This window comes from Anomaloglossus baeobatrachus, chromosome 11 (genome assembly GCF_048569485.1).
Source record: "Anomaloglossus baeobatrachus isolate aAnoBae1 chromosome 11, aAnoBae1.hap1, whole genome shotgun sequence".
Taxonomy (NCBI): Eukaryota; Metazoa; Chordata; class Amphibia; order Anura; family Aromobatidae; genus Anomaloglossus; species Anomaloglossus baeobatrachus.
Genome location: NC_134363.1, coordinates 138,711,150 through 138,729,986, shown reverse-complemented (window position 1 = coordinate 138,729,986; position 18,837 = coordinate 138,711,150). Strand labels below are relative to the sequence as shown.

The following is an 18,837-nucleotide window of genomic DNA, read 5'->3' as shown; positions in this document are numbered from 1 at the left end:
CGGAATCAGGCGCAGCACTACCTTGTCTTGGTGAAAAACCAGGAAAGGGGCTTTGGATGACCGCGCTGCTAGCTCGGACACTCTCTGAAGAGACGTGACCGTTACCAAAAAAGGCCACTTTCTGTGACAGTCGAGAAAGTGAAAAAACATCCCTCTGAGGCTCAAAGGGCGGCTCCTGGAGAGCAAGTAGTACCCTGTGCAGATCCCATGGGTCTAACGGCCTCTTGTACGGAGGGACAATGTTACCAACCCACTGCAGGAACGTGCGTACCTGAGGAAGTCGTACTATGCGCTTCTGAAAGAATACAGACAGCGCTGGGACTCGTCCGTTAAGAGAGCCGAGCGACAAACCTTTTCCCAAACCAAATTGTAGGAAGGAAGGAAAAGTAGGCAATGCAAATGTCCAGGGAGACACTCCCTGAGCAGAGCGCTAAGATAAGAATATCTTCCACGTCTTGTGGCAGATCTTGGCAGACGCCGGCTTCCTAGCCCGTCTCATGTGGCAATGACGTCTTGAGATAATCCTGAAGACGCTAGGATCTCGGACTCGATGGCCACACAGTCAGGATCAGGGCCGTAGAATTCAGTGGAAAAAACGGCCCTTGGGACAGTAAGTCTGGCCGGTCTGAGAGTGCCCACGGTTGGCCGACCGTGAGATGCCACAGATCCGGGAACCACGACCTCCTCGGCCAGTCTGGGACGACGAGGATGGCGCGGCGGCAAGTGGAGCTGAGCTTGCGTAGCACTCTGGGCAACAGTGCCAGAGGTAGAACACATAGGGTAGCTGGAACTGCGACCAATCCTGAACTAGGGCGCCTGCCGCCAGAGCACTTTGCTCGTGAGACCGCGCCATGAAAATCGGGACCTTGTTGTTGTGCCGAGACGCCATTAGGTCGACGTCCGGCATCCCCCAGCGGCTACAGATTTCCTGACACCATTCTGGGTGCAGAGGCCATTCCCCTGCGTCCATACCCAGGCGACTGAGGAAGTCTGCTTCCCAATTTCCTACTCCCGGGATGTGAACTGCGGATATGGTGGATGCTCTGTCCCCCACCCACATCAGAATCCGCCGGATTGCCTGGTAGGCTTGGCGATGCGTGTTCCGCCTTGGTGGGCGATGTCTGCCACCGCTATGGAATTGTCCGACTGAATTCGGATCTGTTTCCCTTCCAGCCACTGCTGGAAGGCTTGCAGGGCAAGATACACTTCCCAGATTTCCAGAACATTGATCTGAAGGATGGACTCCTCTGAAGAGAGTCCTTGACCGTCTGAGAAGGGAAACGTTCCTATCTAGGGACGTCGACTCCCCAACCCAGTGGCAAAGCATGCCCCATTGAAGTGGACGCAGATGAAACTGCGCGAAAGTGACTGCCTCTGCATGAGGCGTCTTAAGGGGTGTGACTGGCCTTGAAGGAGAGACTGCACCCCCGTCTGTAGTGAACGCTGCTTGTCCAGCGGAAGCTTCACTATCGCTGAGGGAGTGTGAAAACCATGCCCAGATATGTCAGCGATTGGGTCGGTGCCCGATGTAACCTTGAAAAGTTGATGATCCACCCGAAACTCTGGAGAGTCTCCAGCGCCACGTTCAGGCTGTGTCGGCATGCCTCTTGAGAGGGTGCCTTGACAAGTGGATCGTCTCAGTAAGGATCACCGAGTGACCCTGAGAGTGCAGGACTGCTCCCACTGCTGCCCTCAACTTGGTGAAAACCCGTAGGGCTGTCGCCAGACCGAAGGGCAGGGCTACGCACTGAAGATGCTCGTCTTCAATAACGAAAACGTAGCAAACGCTGGTGCTCTGGAGCAATCGGCACGTGGAGATAAGCATCCTGATGTCTATTGATGCTAGGAAAGCTCCTTGCGACATTGAGGCAATGACGGAGCGGAGGTTACATCCGGAACCGCCTGGCCTTCACGTGCTTGGTGAGCAGTTTTAGGTCCAGAACGGAACGGAAAGAGCCACCCCTTTTTTGGCACCCCAATCAGATTGGAGGAAAAAACCGTGTCTTGTTCCTGAAGAGGAACAGGGATTACCACTTCTTCTGCCTGCAGAAGAGCATCGGCTCGGTGGGGGGAGGGGTGGAAGTTCTGAAGAATCGAGTCGGAGGACGAGAACAGAGCTCTATCCTGTACACGTGAGACAAAATGTCTCTCACCCACCGGCCTGTGACCTGTGGCAGCTAAATGTCGCCAAGCGGGAGATTCTGCCACCCACCGCGGATGCGGAGAGAGAGAGAGCTGAAAGTCATGAGGAGACCGCCTTGGTAGCGGTTCCTCCTGCTGCCTTCCTTGGGCGTGATTGAGCCCGGCCGGAAACTGAGCCCCTCTGAGCCTTTTGAGTCCTTTTGGACGAGGACAATTGGGACCTGCCCCAGCCTGGGAAGGACCAACCTCGACTGTCCCTCCAGGACAGCATTACTAGGGTAAGTCGCAATGCAGACATTGCGAGGTTAAGGACACCACCTGCGGCACAGATGTACATGTGCTCAAGACCAGCTGCGCAAGCCCAGCTGAAATAGGATAGAGTGCCCATACGGCTGCGAATGCCGGAGCAACCGGCACACTGATAGCTTCACAGACAGATTTCAACCAGAGGTCCATCTGTCTGTCAATGGCATCTTTAAGTGAAGTCCCATCTCCACTGCAACTATGGATCTAGCCGCAAGCCTGGAGATTGGGGGATCCACCTTTGGACCCTGGGTCTAACGCTTTACCACGTCAGGGGAAAAGGATAACGTGTATCCTTAAAACGTTTGGAGAAAACGCTTATCTGGTAAGCGTGGTGTTTCTGAACTGCTTCTCTGAAGTCAGCGTGGCCAGAAAAATACGCAATATACGCATGAGTACTGAAAAAGGATTTCTCCTGCTGTGAAGCTGACTCCTCCAATGGGGGAGCTGAGGGAGAAATATCCAACATTCCATTGATGGACGCTATAAGATCATTCACTATGGCGTCACCATCCGGTGTATCCGGATTGAGAGCGGTGTCAGGACCAAAGACCTGATCAGCTACGTCTGCCTCATCATACAGAGAGTCCTTGCTGGGACCTTGCCCAGTGATGAAGCCGAGTGCCGCACCCAGCGAGCTAGCTTAGGCTGTCTGGGACTGCCGTCCGTGTCAGAGCCTTCACCCTGGAATGCCTGGGACCCCCCCCGGAGCACTGATTACGTTCCAAATGAGGGTGGTCAGGGGGCATTAATCAAGATTGTCCATGGCCTGTCTGGACTGCAAAGTCTCTATCCCATGACAATCTATCAGCCGAAACTGCAACTCCGTCCCTGTCCCTGGACAGGGTAGAGACCCCGGCTGACCCAGTGCTACAGGGGAGCTTGCACACAATGGGGGTCATGCCGGTGGAACAGCATCACATGCAGGAAAAAACAGCATAGGAAGCCCTGTTGCTTTTTTGCTGCTGTATTCAAGCCATCTATGCAAAGTATGGCATACAAGCATAAACACTTCAGCACATGCAATACAAGCAGCATAGAAAACCTGTGCCTTGGCACCCTTGCTTTTTTGCTGCTGTTGTCCAGCCATCTAGGAGAATATAGCCCAGAGTAGCGACCGTACAGTGCAATGTATAGCATACAAGCATAAGTACAAATGAACACTTCAACACCTGCAATACAAGCAGCCTATACAGCCTGTGCCTTGGCACCCATGCTTTTTGCTGCTGTTGTCCAGACCTCTAGGAGAATATAGCCCAGAGTAGCGACCGTACAGTGCAATGTATAGCATACAAGCATAAGTACAAATGAACACTTCAGCACATGCAATACAAGCAGCCTAGAAAACCTGTGCCTTAGCACCCTTGCTTTTTGCTGCTGTTATCTCGCCATCTAGGAGGGCATATAGCCAAAGATAGCGACGTACAGTGCAGTGTATTAAAAAAGGATTTCTCCTGCTGTGCATACAAGCATAAAATACAAATGGACACTTCGGTATTTAGTGGGGTCAGCACTTCAGGTGCTGCTTACCGCCCGCATATAACGCGGGTGTGTGGTCGCCAGAGCCCTGTGTTGGTTGCCCAGAGCATGTCTCCTTTCCCCAGCTCGGACTGCGTGCAGGAATGGCTGCCGGCGTCCTTCTCCAGCTCGTGTGACGAGGGGCGGGCCGTGGGCGTGCCCCAGCCAAGAGCGGGAAACTGGCGTCCCACTGTGTCCAGTGAAGGGGGCTGGAGAATGCAAAGCAGACTCCAGCCCTCGGCGCTGACTGTCTGTACAGCGTCCCGCCTCTCCCCTGACTGGCAGGGCTGGAGGCGGGAACGAAACGAAAACTAGGCCGCAAAGCCGGGGACTCGAGTAATAAGCGCGGCCGTCCATGTGCACGGCCAGCGCGGAAGTCCCCGGCGCACCACAAGTCCCAGCCGCGCCACAATGTAAAAAACACCCAGCAGCGGCCGGCGCGGCAGTTCCCAATACATAAATTCACTCAGCTAAGCTGCAGTGAATAATAGCACGAGCGCACCGCGCTGTTACCCCCGGCGCAATAACACTCCCAGCAATGCTGGTGTGTGTGTGCGCGCTTGCCCGGGGACACAGAGTACCTTAATGTAGCAGGGCCTGTCCCTGACGATACTCAGCTCCATATCCAGCAGGTTCTCTGGGTCTGTGGATGGAGCCCGGTCTCAGTGCCTGGAGACCTGTAAGATCCCACTTCGCCCAGAGCCCTGAGGGGGGATGGGGAAGGAAAACAGCATGTGGGCTCCAGCCTCCGTACCCGCAATGGGTACCTCAACCTTAACAAACACCCGACAAAAGTGGGGTGAGAAGGGAGCATGCTGGGGGCCCCATATGGGCCCACTTTTCTTCCATCCGACATAGTCAGCAGCTGCTGCTGACTAAAAACAGTGGAGCTATGCGTGGATGTCTGACCTCCTTCGCACAAAGCAGAAAACTGGTGAGCCAGTGATCCCACTGGGGGTGTATAGCCAGAAGGGGAGGGGCCTTACACTTTTTAGTGTAATGCTTTGTGTGGCCTCCGGAGGGCAGTGCTATACACCCAATCGTCTGGGTCTCCCAATGGAGCGCCGAAGAAAAAACCCTGTGCCTTAGCAGCTTTGCTCCTTGTGGACGACATGCTGTTGTCGCCTAGGAGAGTGATCACTGAGGGTATAAGGGAAAGGGGTATACAGCCCACCGAACAGATAGATATAGATATATACGTATCTAATCTGGCACCCTAGGGGGACCAGCACCAGGTGACCGGTGTGGCTTACCGACCGCTAACGAGCGGAGTGTGTCCTCCAGATTCCCTGCCTTGGATCCCCCGGAGCTGCAGAGCTGCTCACTGAGAATCCTCCACCGGCAGAATGCCAAAAAATGGCTGCCGGAGCTCTCAGAGGAGGAGTGGAGCCGTGGGCGGCGCCAGCAAAGTGCGGGAATTTGGGGTCCCCACAGTGATCAGTGAGGGGGGAGGAAACATGCAGGATGCTCCAGCCCTCACATCCGACGTCAGGTCGGTAATCCCGCCCTTACCCCTGACAGGCAGGCCCGGGGGCAGGATTTTTGCGACTAGGCCGCGATGAAGCCGGGGACTAAATTTGAGACTGCGCCCGACAAGCAGGCACGGTCGGCGCGGAAGTCCACCGGCCTCCTGAATTCAGCAGCCACCGCGGCTTCTGGGAAGAAGGTGCGCTCCCTGCACAGTCCCCTATGGGGACACAGAGTACCTTTGAGTTGCAGGGCCCGGTCCCTGAGGTTGAAGAGGCTCCAGTCCGGCAGGTTCCCACAGGGGCTGCGGATGGAGCACGGTCCCAGTAAATGGATGACCGCTTAGGATCCCACTTCTCCCAGAGCCGCTTAAGGGATGGTGAAGGAGACGGCATGTGGCTCCAGCCTCTGTACCCGCAATGGGTACTTCAACCTTAACAACACCGCCGACGTAGTGGGGTGAGAAGGGAACATGCCGGGGGCCCCGTGGGGGCCCTCTTTTCTTCCAACCGACATAACTAAGTTGAGAATGCATGAGTGGATGTGTGCCTCCTTCCACACAAAGCATAAAACTGAGGAGCCCGTGGTCCACGGGAGGGTGTATAGGCAGAGGGGAGGGGTTACACTTTTTAAAGTGTAATACTTTGTGTGGCCTCCGGAGGCAGAAGCTATACACCCAATTGTCTGGGTCTCCCAATGGAGCGACAAAGAAATGATACTTTAGGATTAGATGATCTTGTTGAAGCTGCTTCAAAACACTTTCCTATTCATCACATGCGCGGTGTTGTGCACACGCTGCAGCTGGCAATAAGAGAGAGTCTGCAAGAGGGACCCCGGTTTCACACATCTGGCTTTTCGCCGGTTTGGCGGATGCGGCGCACTCCAGTACAGTGTATATAGTACAGTGGCAGCGCGACAAACGCCGGTCACATGCTGTGACCCAGAAGTTGCGGCGTTGCCACTGTACTGTATCGTACTGTACTGGCGTGCGCCACATCCACCAAACCGGCGAAAAGCCGGATGTGTGAAACTGGGCGGACATGCTGGAAATCTAATTGGAAAAGTGAGGAAGTTAGTTATTGCCGCCAGAACCCCTAAAATTGATTCCATCTTGAAAAGACGTGCTGGGAAAGGGGAAATTGTTGATCAAGCCACTCGGCGAGGCAGCACTTATTTAATGACTGATTGCTTGAACTAAAATCGTTTCTTATAGATATGGTGACCCCTCAAGTAACATTAAATGAAGGTCAATGGACATAGGTGGCTGAATTGAAGTAATTGCTAATCACCCATTTACCGTGACTAAAAAATTACAAGCTGAGGATTTAACTCCTGGCATTTTCATAAGGGAGTGGAAAAACTTGCTATTTTGCCTGTCCCAAAGAGGAGGTTTAATCGCAGATGGCATTTCTGCTTCAATAAAACGGAGAGACACAGCTATTGGAAAATAAAATTCTTCTGGCAGCTGTTTATGTGGACCCAAGTCATCATATACTGCTTGATGATCAACAGCTTACTAAAGGAAAAAAAAGCTTTGAGTGAGGTAGCAGTTAGGATGAGCAGCTACAGGACTGCCAGGCGAAAGAGGATTTGGGGCCTGACAGTGCTACTGCTGCCATATCTTCATCCTCATCAGATGAGGATTTTAACTTTGACAAGTATTTGGATGACATGGTGCAGGTAAAGCGTTGCCGCAAGGAAAAAGATTTCACTCCGTCTCCTATAGCAGCAGATTGACCAGATTTCAGCAAAATGTTTCCCTTGCTCTCAAAGAAATAGACAAATTCAACCGTTCATCAAAACTGACAAACACAAAAAACTAATACATTGTAATTATATAATACCATATGTAATATATATATATATATATATATATATATATACATACACACACACACAGTGCCAACGAGTAGTATTCAACCCCCTGCAGATTTAGCAGGTTTACACATTCTAAATTAACTTGGCATTGTGACATTTGGACTGTAGATCAGCCTGGAAGTGTGAAATGCACTGCAGCAAAAAAGAATGTTATTTCTTTTTTTATTTATTTTTTTTTTTTTAAATTGTGAAAAGTTTATTCAGAGGGTCATTTATTATTCAACCCCTCAAACCACCAGAATTCTGTTTGGTTCCCCTAAAGTATTAAGAAGTATTTCAGGCACAAAGAACAATGAGCTTCACATGTTTGGATTAATTATCTCTTTTTCCAGCCTTTTCTGACTAATTAAGACCCTCCCCAAACTTGTGAACAGCACTCATACTTGGTCAACATGGGAAAGACAAAGGAGCATTCCAAGGCCATCAGAGACAAGATCGTGGAGGGTCACAAGGCTGGCAAGGGGTACATACCCTTTACAAGGAGTTGGGCCTACCTGTCTCCACTGTTGGGAGCATCATCCGGAAGTGGAAGGCTTATGGAACTACTGTTAGCCTTCCACGGCCTGGACAGCCTTTGAAAGTTTCCACCCGTCCCGAGGCCAGGCTTGTCCGAAGAGTCAAGGCTAACCCAAGGACAACAAGGAAGGAGCTTCGGGAAAATCTCATGGCAGTGGGGACATTGGTTTCAGTCAATACCATAAGTAACGTACTCCACCGCAATGGTCTCCGTTCCAGACGAGCCCGTAAGGCACCTTTACTTTCAAAGCGTCAGGTCAAGGCTCGTCTACAGTTTGCTCATGATCACTTGGAAGACTCTGAGACAGACTGGTTCAAGGTTCTCTGGTCTGATGAGACCAAGATCGAGATCTTTGGTGCCAACCACACATGTGACGTTTGGAGACTGGATGGCACTGCATACGACCCCAAGAATACCATCCCTACAGTCAAGCATGGTGGTGGCAGCATCATGCTGTGGGGCTGTTGCTCAGGCAAGGGGCCTGGCCATCTGGTCCGCATCCATGGGAAGATGGATAGCACGGCCTACCTGGAGATTTTGGCCAAGAACCTCCGCTCCTCCATCAAGGATCTTAAGATGGGTCATCATTTCATCTTCCAACAAGACAACGACCCAAAGCACACAGCCAAGAAAACCAAGGCCTGGTTCAAGAGGGAAAAAAATCAAGGTGTTGCAGTGGCCTAGTCAGTCTCCTGACCTTAACCCAATTGAAAACTTGTGGAAGGAGCTCAAGATTAAAGTCCACATGAGACACCCAAAGAACCTAGATAACTTGGAGAAGATCTGCATGGAGGAGTGGGCCAAGATAACTCCAGAGACCTGTGCCAGCCTGATCAGGTCTTATAAAAGATGATTATTTGCTGTAATTGCAAACAAGGGTTATTCCACAAAATATTAAACCTAGGGGTTGAATAATAATTGACCCACACTTTTATGTTGAAAATTTATTAAAATTTAACTGAGCAACATAACTTGTTGGTTTGTACGATTTATGCATCTGTTAATAAATCCTGCTCTTGTTTGAAGTTTGCAGGCTCTAACTTATTTGCATCTTATCAAACCTGCTAAATCTGCAGGGGGTTGAAGACTACTTGTAGGCACTGTATATTTATATAATATATATATATATATATATATATATATATATATATATATATATATATATATATATATATATATATATATATATATATATATATATATATATATATATATATATATATATATTACATATTTACAATGTATTAGTTTGTGTTCTAAAGTTGTATTCCAATAAATATATTTTATGTTCTATCCAAATATCATGATTATTGTATAATAAAAAATATTAAATGTCTGATGTTCATGTACTCAGGGCCGTATTTGCCATTAGGCACTTGAGGGCACGTGCCTAGGGCGGCGCCTTCCAGGGGGGCGGCGCCCAAACCAAAATTTAAAAAAAAAAAAAAAAATTTTTTTTTTTAAATCTTCCTCCCTCCCTCCTCCAAACTCTTTATTAAATCCGGGGCCTTTTTGGAGGAGGGAGGGAGCGCACAGTCATTTATAGTCGCGTCTATAACACGCGACTATAAATGACACTGTGAGCGTGCCGGCACTTACTTCCGGGGTCAGAGGAGCTGTAATCAGCTCCCCGCCCCGACGTGCTGCCGTGCGCTCACTGTGCAGAGGTCACAGGAGCGTGAGGCCGCGCAGAGGAGGACGGGAGCCGCCGCCGCCGGAGATGGAGCCGCCGCCGGAGATGGAGCCGCCGCCGGAGATGGAGCCGCCGCCGGAGATGGAGCCGCCGAGCAAGATGTCAGATGCCGCCGCCGCCGCCACCGCCACCGTGGAGAACGGGAGATGCAGCCTGGAGCAGGTAAGCGCTTTACAGCCGAAGACAGCGCCGAACAAGCAACCCGGGGGGGGGCGCAACATGGAGGATGGGGGGATGGAACATGATATGGGGGCGCAACATGGAGGATGGGGGGGATGGAACATGATATGGGGGCGCAACATGGAGGATGGGGGGATGCAGCATGATGTGGGGGTGCAACATGGAGGATGGGGGGGATGCAGCATGATGTGGGGGTGCAACATGGAGGCTGGGGGGGGGATGGAACATGATATGGGGGCGCAACATGGAGGATGGGGGGGATGGAACATGATATGGGGGCGCAACATGGAGGATGGGGGGGATGGAACATGATATGGGGGCGCAACATGGAGGATGGGGGGATGGAACATGATATGGGGGCGCAACATGAAGGATGGGGGGGATGGAACATGATATGGGGGCGCAACATGGAGGATGGGGGGATGGAACATGATATGGGGGCGCAACATGGAGGATGGGGGGATGGAACATGATATGGGGGCGCAACATGGAGGATGGGGGGATGGAACATGATATGGGGGCGCAACATGGAGGATGGGGGGATGGAACATGATATGGGGGCGCAACATGGAGGATGGGGGGATGGAACATGATATGGGGGCGCAACATGGAGGATGGGGGGGGGATGCAGCATGATGTGGGGGCGCAACATGGAGGATGGGGGGGATGCAGCATGATGTGGGGGCGCAACATGGAGGATGGGGGGGATGCAGCATGATGTGGGGGTGCAACATGGAGGATGGGGGGGATGCCGCATGATATGGGGGCGCAACATGGAGGATGGGGGGGATGCAGCATGATGTGGGGGTGCAACATGGAGGCTGGGGGGGATGCCGCATGATATGGGGGCACAACATGGGGGATGGAACATGATGTGGGGGCGCAGCGTGGAGGATGGGGGGGATGCCGCATGATGTGGGGGCGCAACATGGAGGATGTGGGGGCGCAGCGTGGAGGATGGGGGGGATGCCGCATGATGTGGGGGCGCAACATGGAGGATGTGGGGGCGCAGCGTGGAGGATGGGGGGGATGCCGCATGATGTGGGGGCGCAACATGGAGGATGGGGGGGATGAAGCATGATGTGGGGGCGCAACATGGAGGATGAAGCATGATGTGGGGCGCAACATGGAGGATGGGGGGGATGAAGCATGATGTGGGGGCGCAGCATGGAGGATGGGGGGGATGAAGCATGATGTGGGGGCGCAGCATGGAGGATGGGGGGGATGAAGCATGATGTGGGGGCGCAGCATGGAGGATGGGGGCGATGAAGCATGATGTGGGGGCGCAGCATGGAGGATGGGGGGGATGAAGCATGATGTGGGGGCGCAACATGGAGGATGGGGGGGATGAAGCATGATGTGGGGGCGCAACATGGAGGATGTGGGGGCGCAACATGGGGATGGAGCATGATGTGGGGGTGCAGCATGGGGGATGGAGCAGAATGGGAAAATGAGGGAGGGTGGTGGACAGTATAGCAAATGGGAGTTACAGTATGGAGAATGAGAGGCATGGTATGGAATATGGGGTAGCATGGGGGGGGCATGGTATGGAGAATGAGAGGCATGGTATGGAGAATGGGGTAGCACGGGGGGAGGCATGGTATGGAGAATGGGGTAGCACGGGGGGGGGGCATGGTATGGAGAATGGGGTAGCACGGGGGGGGGGCATGGTATGGAGAATGGGGTAGCACGGGGGGGGCATGGTATGGAGAATGGGAAAGCATGGGGGGTACTCTGTATGGAAGGGGAACCATGGTGGGCTTGGTATGGAGGGGGCTTGATATGGAGAAGGGGCAGCATGGGGAGCGCTCAGTTAGGAGCCTGGAAGGGCTGGGTATACATAATGCGAAGCATAAGGTTTATTATAGAGTGGGGACATCATGAGGGGGACAGTGAAGTGGGGGCTGCATGGAGAGGTGGGGACAGTGGAGGTCATAGTTCATAAGTGAGGAAGGTCTGGAGGGTATAATTCAGTGGTGAGGACAGTGGGGATTTCATGTGAGGGGGCAGTGTAGTGGGAATGTTATAGGAGAGAATGTGGAGGCTGTATACTATAAGTGACACGGTGTGGGGTCATTCTTTGTGCTGTGAGCTCAGTGATGGGCAATTATTTATTCTTGGGCACAGCCTTGGGCTTACTTCGGGTGGTTACTCTTTAGTGAGAATTATGAGTCTGTCACCAGGTTTTTGCCACCTAATTTGAGAGCAGCATAATGTAGGGGCAGAGATCCTGATTCCAGTGTTGTCACTTACTGGGCTGCTTAATGTAGTTTTGATAACATCACTGTTTAATCAGCAGTAGTTATCATTACAGGACTACTTGGTGTGCTGCAGGTAGTCCAGCATATTCATGAGCTCTGTATAACTGCGAGATCTGCAGCAGAGAAAACGACAGCAAACAGCTCAGTAAGTGACACATCGCTGGAATCAGGGGCTCTGTCTCTACATTATGCTGCTCTCAGATGGGGGAGCAAAACCTGGTGACAGATTCCCTATACGGGCACCATTGCAGTATGTGCTGCAGCAGACCAGACAAGAGGGGAGTCTTGGGAGACGCAGGACAATGTGTTGCTAAGAGCGATGACATTTTACTTTTACTCCCAAAATGGCAATTAATCTGCAGACACATTTATACAGGGGACGTCGCTCTGGCATGTACAGTTTTACCTTAATATTATATATATGCAAACTGTTCTGTCCCCCCTGGTGCGGCTGATGTCTTGGTGCAGATGTGCACCGTCCTATTTGCATATTAAAGACAGTCCCTCGTCCTTAGGTGAGAGTCAGTGCTGTCTAAAATCACTTAGCATTTCTGCACGTGTCCTGACACTGGAGGAGCAGAGTAGCACTCCAAGTGTCAGTGTGGGTGCGCCTGCAATGTGACTGCAGTGTCCGCGTGGGTGCGCCTGCAATGTGACTGCAGTGTCCGCGTGGGTGCGCCTGCAATGTGACTGCAGTGTCCGCGTGGGTGCGCCTGCAATGTGACTGCAGTGTCCGCGTGGGTGCGCCTGCAATGTGACTGCAGTGTCCGCGTGGGTGCGCCTGCAATGTGACTGCAGTGTCCGCGTGGGTGCGCCTGCAATGTGACTGCAGTGTCCGCGTGGGTGCGCCTGCAATGTGACTGCAGTGTCCGCGTGGGTGCGCCTGCAATGTGACTGCAGTGTCCGCGTGGGTGCGCCTGCAATGTGACTGCAGTGTCCGCGTGGGTGCGCCTGCAATGTGACTGCAGTGTCCGCGTGGGTGCGCCTGCAATGTGACTGCAGTGTCCGCGTGGGTGCGCCTGCAATGTGACTGCAGTGTCCGCGTGGGTGCGCCTGCAATGTGACTGCAGTGTCCGCGTGGGTGCGCCTGCAATGTGACTGCAGTGTCCGCGTGGGTGCGCCTGCAATGTGACTGCAGTGTCCGCGTGGGTGCGCCTGCAGTGTGACTGCAGTGTCCGCGTGGGTGCGCCTGCAATGTGACTGCAGTGGGTGCGCCTGCAGTGTGACTGCAGTGTCCGCGTGGGTGCGCCTGCAGTGTGATGCAGGTACGTTCTGACACCTGGTTGCTGCCTGTATTTGACTGCTGATTCAATGAGGAAGGTTGTTGAAGTGAGCAGACAGCACATCACAGCGCCGTGTCCCCCTCCTCACTGTGCTCCTCCTGTGTTGGATGCACACATGCACTGACGCTTGGCGTGTGCCGCTGTGCTCCTCCTGTGTTGTGTGCACACCCGCACTGACGCTTGGAGTGTGCCGCTGTGCTCCTCCTGTGTTGGATGCACACCCGCACTGACGCTTGGAGTGTGCCGCTGTGCTCCTCCTGTGTTGGAGGCACACATGCACTGACGCTTGGCGTGTGCCGCTGTGCTGCTCCTGTGTTGTGTGCACACCCGCACTGACGCTTGGAGTGTGCCGCAGTGTTGGGTGCGGTGCAGCAGGAGATCTGGTGTTACGGTGCTCACTCTCACCAATGGATCACTATTAAGACAAAGGCCTGGCTAGTATTTTCCTATATTCGGTGGTATTGTGCACCAGGCTTAGGCCGCGCAGAAATGTCCTCATTTTCATATCAAATAAATGTGGCTTTTTCAGTGAACATTAAAGGGAACCTGTTACACCCTTTTTCAATTCTAAACTGCCCCCCCTCTTGTTAGTGACGCAACGTTAAGTGATGCACATTTTCTGACTAACAAGACAATGGAGCAGTTTAATATTAAAGGTCGTGACCAGTTCCTTTTAAGCTGAACTATATGGGTGGGTTTATTTCTCCACAGATCATGTCCCCCATATAAATATTTCTGCAGTCTAGGTGTCATTTTGGGGTGACAGATTCCCTTTAAGTCAGCTTAAAAATCATCTCACCTGACGAATGAAAGTTTTGCTCGTGCATCGGGTGATGGACACTGTTTAGATAAATCAGGTTCCCATCTTTGGCTGCAGTGTGAATGCTGCTTTTAAAGGGGTTTTCTCACATTGGGATCTTACCCCCTATCCTTGGGATGGGGAATAACTTTCCAATCGCTGGGGGTCCGACTACCGTGGCCCCGAGTGTTTCCCAGAACCAGAACATGCAGACAGAATGGATTCTGGGAGTAAAATTTCATAGTCCTGTCTCCTGAGCTGTGCACTTAAAAAGGTCTTTTGAGCAATTGGTGGGGGTCTCAAGTCCCACCCCATGATGCCCCTTCTCCCTACTGAGCCCACCTCTGCCCTACTAATCTCCTCAGAATTAATGGACCTAAACCTATAAGATCTCGTCCAAAAGTTAAGTCTACTGCCTGGGACTAATCAGTATTGTGGTTCTTATATGGTCCACAGTCTAATGATGGCTGGTAACAACTACCAGCATCTCCTTACCATTGTTAAGGACATACTGAGAGTTGTACGTTAATGCAATACATAGATGTATATGGGTCTAACCTGACACTGCACTTGATTGCTGTGTGAAGTTGGCATTGTATTCATGTACTGATGGTGGTTTTGGCGATGTATTGTCTTCAGGGTGTGTTTGGTGATGTTATTGTGTTTAGGGTGGTTTTGGTGATATTACTGTATTGACAGTAGTTCTGTTGATGTATTACTGTACTAACTGTGGTTTTGGTTACGTATTATAGTATGTAGTGTGGTTTTAGTTATGTATTACTGTACTGATGGTGGTTCTGGTGATAGTCATGTGGCTGTTGTAATCTTTACCTTATTAGTCTTGATCCTAAAACATAGGGTCAGCGTGCTGGACTAAAAATACAGCTATCTGCATGTCTGTCAACCGAATAAGTAATAGACTAAAGCCCCCATACACTATAGTCTGATTTTTAGGCCGGCAGCTATCTTGCTCGGCTCTCCCATATACAGGAGCACTCATTCTGCCAATTGTTTCTGTGTTCTTTATTAGAGCCGCTGCTGGACATCTCCGACAGCAGCTTATCATTTAGAGGATAAAAGGATCTACACTCCGTAATTGGACATGCTGGATCCTTATTCCCCTGACAATCAGAATTGAGAGCCCCTGTTCACATTGGGCTATCAGCAGAACCTGTCAATATTGGCGGGTTTAGACAACTTTAGGTTAATGTGTATGCAGGTCTTAACTACTATCTGAAGGCTCTGGGCTCTATCAGGGAATGTGCACACGTCTTGTAGTGGTCTGTGAACCCCCGGAATTATTCAGACAGAAAACACTTTAGGACAGTCATCATTTTATCCTGAAGCAAATATTTATTTTTTTTTGCTGTGGCTTCTTGGTTGTTTTTTCCAACATCTTTTAGCTACTGGATTTTACTTATTTTTTTAAATGAAGTAGTAAGCGGCATCCAAGCAGCAGGCGCCATATAATGGCCGGTCACAACTAGTAAGTGGCGTCCAAGCAGCAGCCGCCATATAATGGACCGGTCACAACTAGTAAGCGGCATCCAAGCAGCAGCCGCCATATAATGGCCGGTCACAACTAGTAAGCGGCATCCAAGCAGCAGGCGCCATATAATGGACCGGTCACAACTAGTAAGAGGCATCCAAGCAGCAGGCGCCATATAATGGCCGGTCACAACTAGTAAGCGGCATCCAAGCAGCAGCCGCCATATAATGGCCGGTCACAACTAGTAAGCGGCATCCAAGCAGCAGGCGCCATATAATGGACCGGTCACAACTAGTAAGCGGCATCCAAGCAGAAGCCGCTATATAATGGCCGGTCACAACTAGTAAGCGGCATCCAAGCAGCAGGCGCCATATAATGGCCAGTCACAACTAGTAAGAGGCATCCAAGCAGCAGGCGCCATATAATGGCCGGTCACAACTAGTAAGCGGCATCCAAGCAGCAGGCGCCATATAATGGCCAGTCACAACTAGTAAGAGGCATCCAAGCAGCAGGCGCCATATAATGGCCGGTCACAACTAGTAACCAGCATCCAAGCAGTAGGCGCAATATAATGGCCGGTCACAACTAGTAACCAGCATCCAAGCAGCAGGCGCCATATAATGGCCGGTCACAACTAGTAAGCGGCATCCAAGCAGCAGGCGCCATATAATGGACCGGTCACAACTAGTAAGCGGCATCCAAGCAGCAGGCGCCATATAAAGGACCGGTCACTGTCAGCCGCTTCATGTCTGAGGAAACCTGACGCGCTTAAAAAAACTCCAAAGACTGAACATATGAACAGCAAGTCGTTTTACATTGCAGTGTATGAGTTCATTTCTTTAATATTTAGAGTTTGGGTTTTTTGGGCGGGTTATAGGGCGGATCTGTCTGGAAAAAAAAAAAAAAAAGCTGTGTGCATATAACCGTAATCTGACTGATCAGAAGGGGGCGCCACCACTGACAGTGCCTAGGGCAGCAAAAACCCCAAATACGGCCCTGCATGTACTACAATACATTTTTCACTTAACTATAAGCAATATCTGTAGGAGTCGGAGTCGGTGTAAGGGAAATTGAAGAGTCGGAGTCGAAGGTTGGCTTACCGACTCCACAGCCCTGTGGGTACCTACTATGCTTGATCTCCGCTGTATACATGGAGAATGGGACTGACGGAGAAAATGGAGTACAGCGCTCCTGAGAAGGGCAGATTAAAGTGCGCCTGCGCCGGACCTCAATGTCGGCGAGTGTGTATGACGTAGACGCGTCATGCACTGCGGCTTCAGAATAAGGAGGATCAAGATGGCCGAAAAGGAAGGCGCCGGTCCCAGAGAACAAAGACGCCCATCCAACCGTTGTGCACCGGAGCGACCTTTTAGGTGAGTATTATAAAGTGTTTATGTTATACTCCCAGTCTGGGCTCTTATATACAGCATGTTAGAATGCTGTATATAAGAGCCCGGTGGTGGTGGCCGCAGCTTATAGGGCAAAAAACTGGTGACAGGTTCCCTTTAAGGATTCTGTCCTCAGGATCGCTGGAAATCCCAAAAGGTTGGACCCCAATAGATCAGCAAATCATTCCAATCCTATGGATAGGAGATAGGTAATAACTCACTATCTTGTTTAGTAAATGATACCTGATTGTAAAGATTGTATCTGTTGGCATAGTTCTTATGAAAGATCAGCTTCAGGTACTGCCCCACGGCATCCACGTAGACAGATTTCAGCTCCCGGGCCTTGTAGCTGGTCTTTTCATTATCGGACAGCGCCACGTACCTGAAAAAGGGACACCACAACATTACAACTGTGATATCAAAGTAATACTACGAACACAGTCAGTGTAAGACCGATACAGTACGAGAGAACTAAATGCAAAAACCACAAGAAACACATTGAGGCAAACTTGCTGACACCAGCTATCTGCTGCACATTTGCCAGGAGAAAAAAAAAAGCATACATACTGCAAGTGGCGAGCACCCATACAAGTATATGGGTGCATGGATGTGATCCAAGCGCAATTCAATTTCCGCAAAATCACAGAATTGAGGAATTTTGCTCTGTCTTCTCCTCACCTGTGTCCGAGAGAATCGGATCCCACCAAGCTGACATCAGTGTCATCAGCACAATCCATCAGATTGTCTCATTTGGGAATCTACAGTGGTGTCAGTGAGGCTTCGGCTGGGGATAAACGAGCATATGGCATCCAAGTGTAATTATACTGTGATCCGATCCTGCGATTGTATCACAGCTGCGGAGGAGAGGGAGGGATTAATCTCCCCATTATCAGCTGATGAGATCATCACACTGCACTCCAATGTCATCCGAGTGCAGTGCAACGTTTCTCTCACACCCAGAGACTTGTATGGGTACGAGTAAATACAGATCAGACTACACCCACAGCATGCTGCGATTGTTTTTTTTAGTCCGCTTAGTACTGAGAGGAAAAAAATAAAAATCGCAGATGGGAGTGGCCCCATAGAGTAACATGGGTCCGAGTGGCATGCGATTTTTTGAATCGCATACCACTTGCCGTTTGTCCTAGTCCTTACTCTCCCACTCCTGGCACCACGTCTCCTAACAATGAGCTTAAATGTCGAGGAGCCGCTAGCTGCCTTATTCCGATGGGTGATACCGTAGAGTCAACTGACCCCCCCCCCCAAAAAAAACCCCCACAGCATTACACCGCACACGCTACCGCCATTGGGGAACCAGGACATACACTGCTCAACATTGAAAACGCAGCAGGAAGGAAAAGACATGGAATTCTGGAAATCACAGAATGGGAACAGGTTACTGATCTGCAAATGATGAAAAGACAGAGGCAAAATGATCCTACATCTTAGTCTGGAGAATGAACCACGGGAAGAAATCTTGGCACTTACAGCCTCAGCGGCTATCAATGGGGCTATTAATGGTTGTCTGAGGAATGGTCAGCCCCTCTGAATACACTTGGGCAGCAAATCATCCACGACTTATCCTTCTTGGTGCTGGCATTTCAACTTTGAGGAGTGTCTAAGGTTGTACAAATAAGTAAAACTCAAGTTTAAAAGAAGAAGGGAATTTTGTTTACTTACCGTAAATTCCTTTTCTTCTAGCTCCTATTGGGAGACCCAGACAATTGGGTGTATAGCTTCTGCCTCCGGAGGCCACACAAAGTATTACACTGAAAAGTGTAACCCCTCCCCTCTGCCTATACACCCTCCCGTGCATCACGGGCTCCTCAGTTTTGGTGCAAAAGCAAGAAGGAGGAAACTTATAAATTGGTCTGGGGTAAATTCAATCCGAAGGATGTTCGGAGAACTGAAACCATAAC

At 50.9% G+C, this 18,837-nt stretch overlaps 1 protein-coding gene across 1 annotated transcript in view; it reads right to left on the bottom strand.

Annotated features, from left to right (window-relative positions):
* CEP104 (centrosomal protein 104) overlaps positions 1-18,837 on the bottom strand; it is a 212,455-nt gene that overhangs the window by 179,479 nt on the left and 14,139 nt on the right. The window contains exon 4 of the mRNA XM_075328831.1: positions 17,162-17,300. Within this exon, the coding sequence (XP_075184946.1) occupies positions 17,162-17,300 (139 nt within the window). The remainder of the gene's footprint in view (positions 1-17,161; positions 17,301-18,837) is intronic.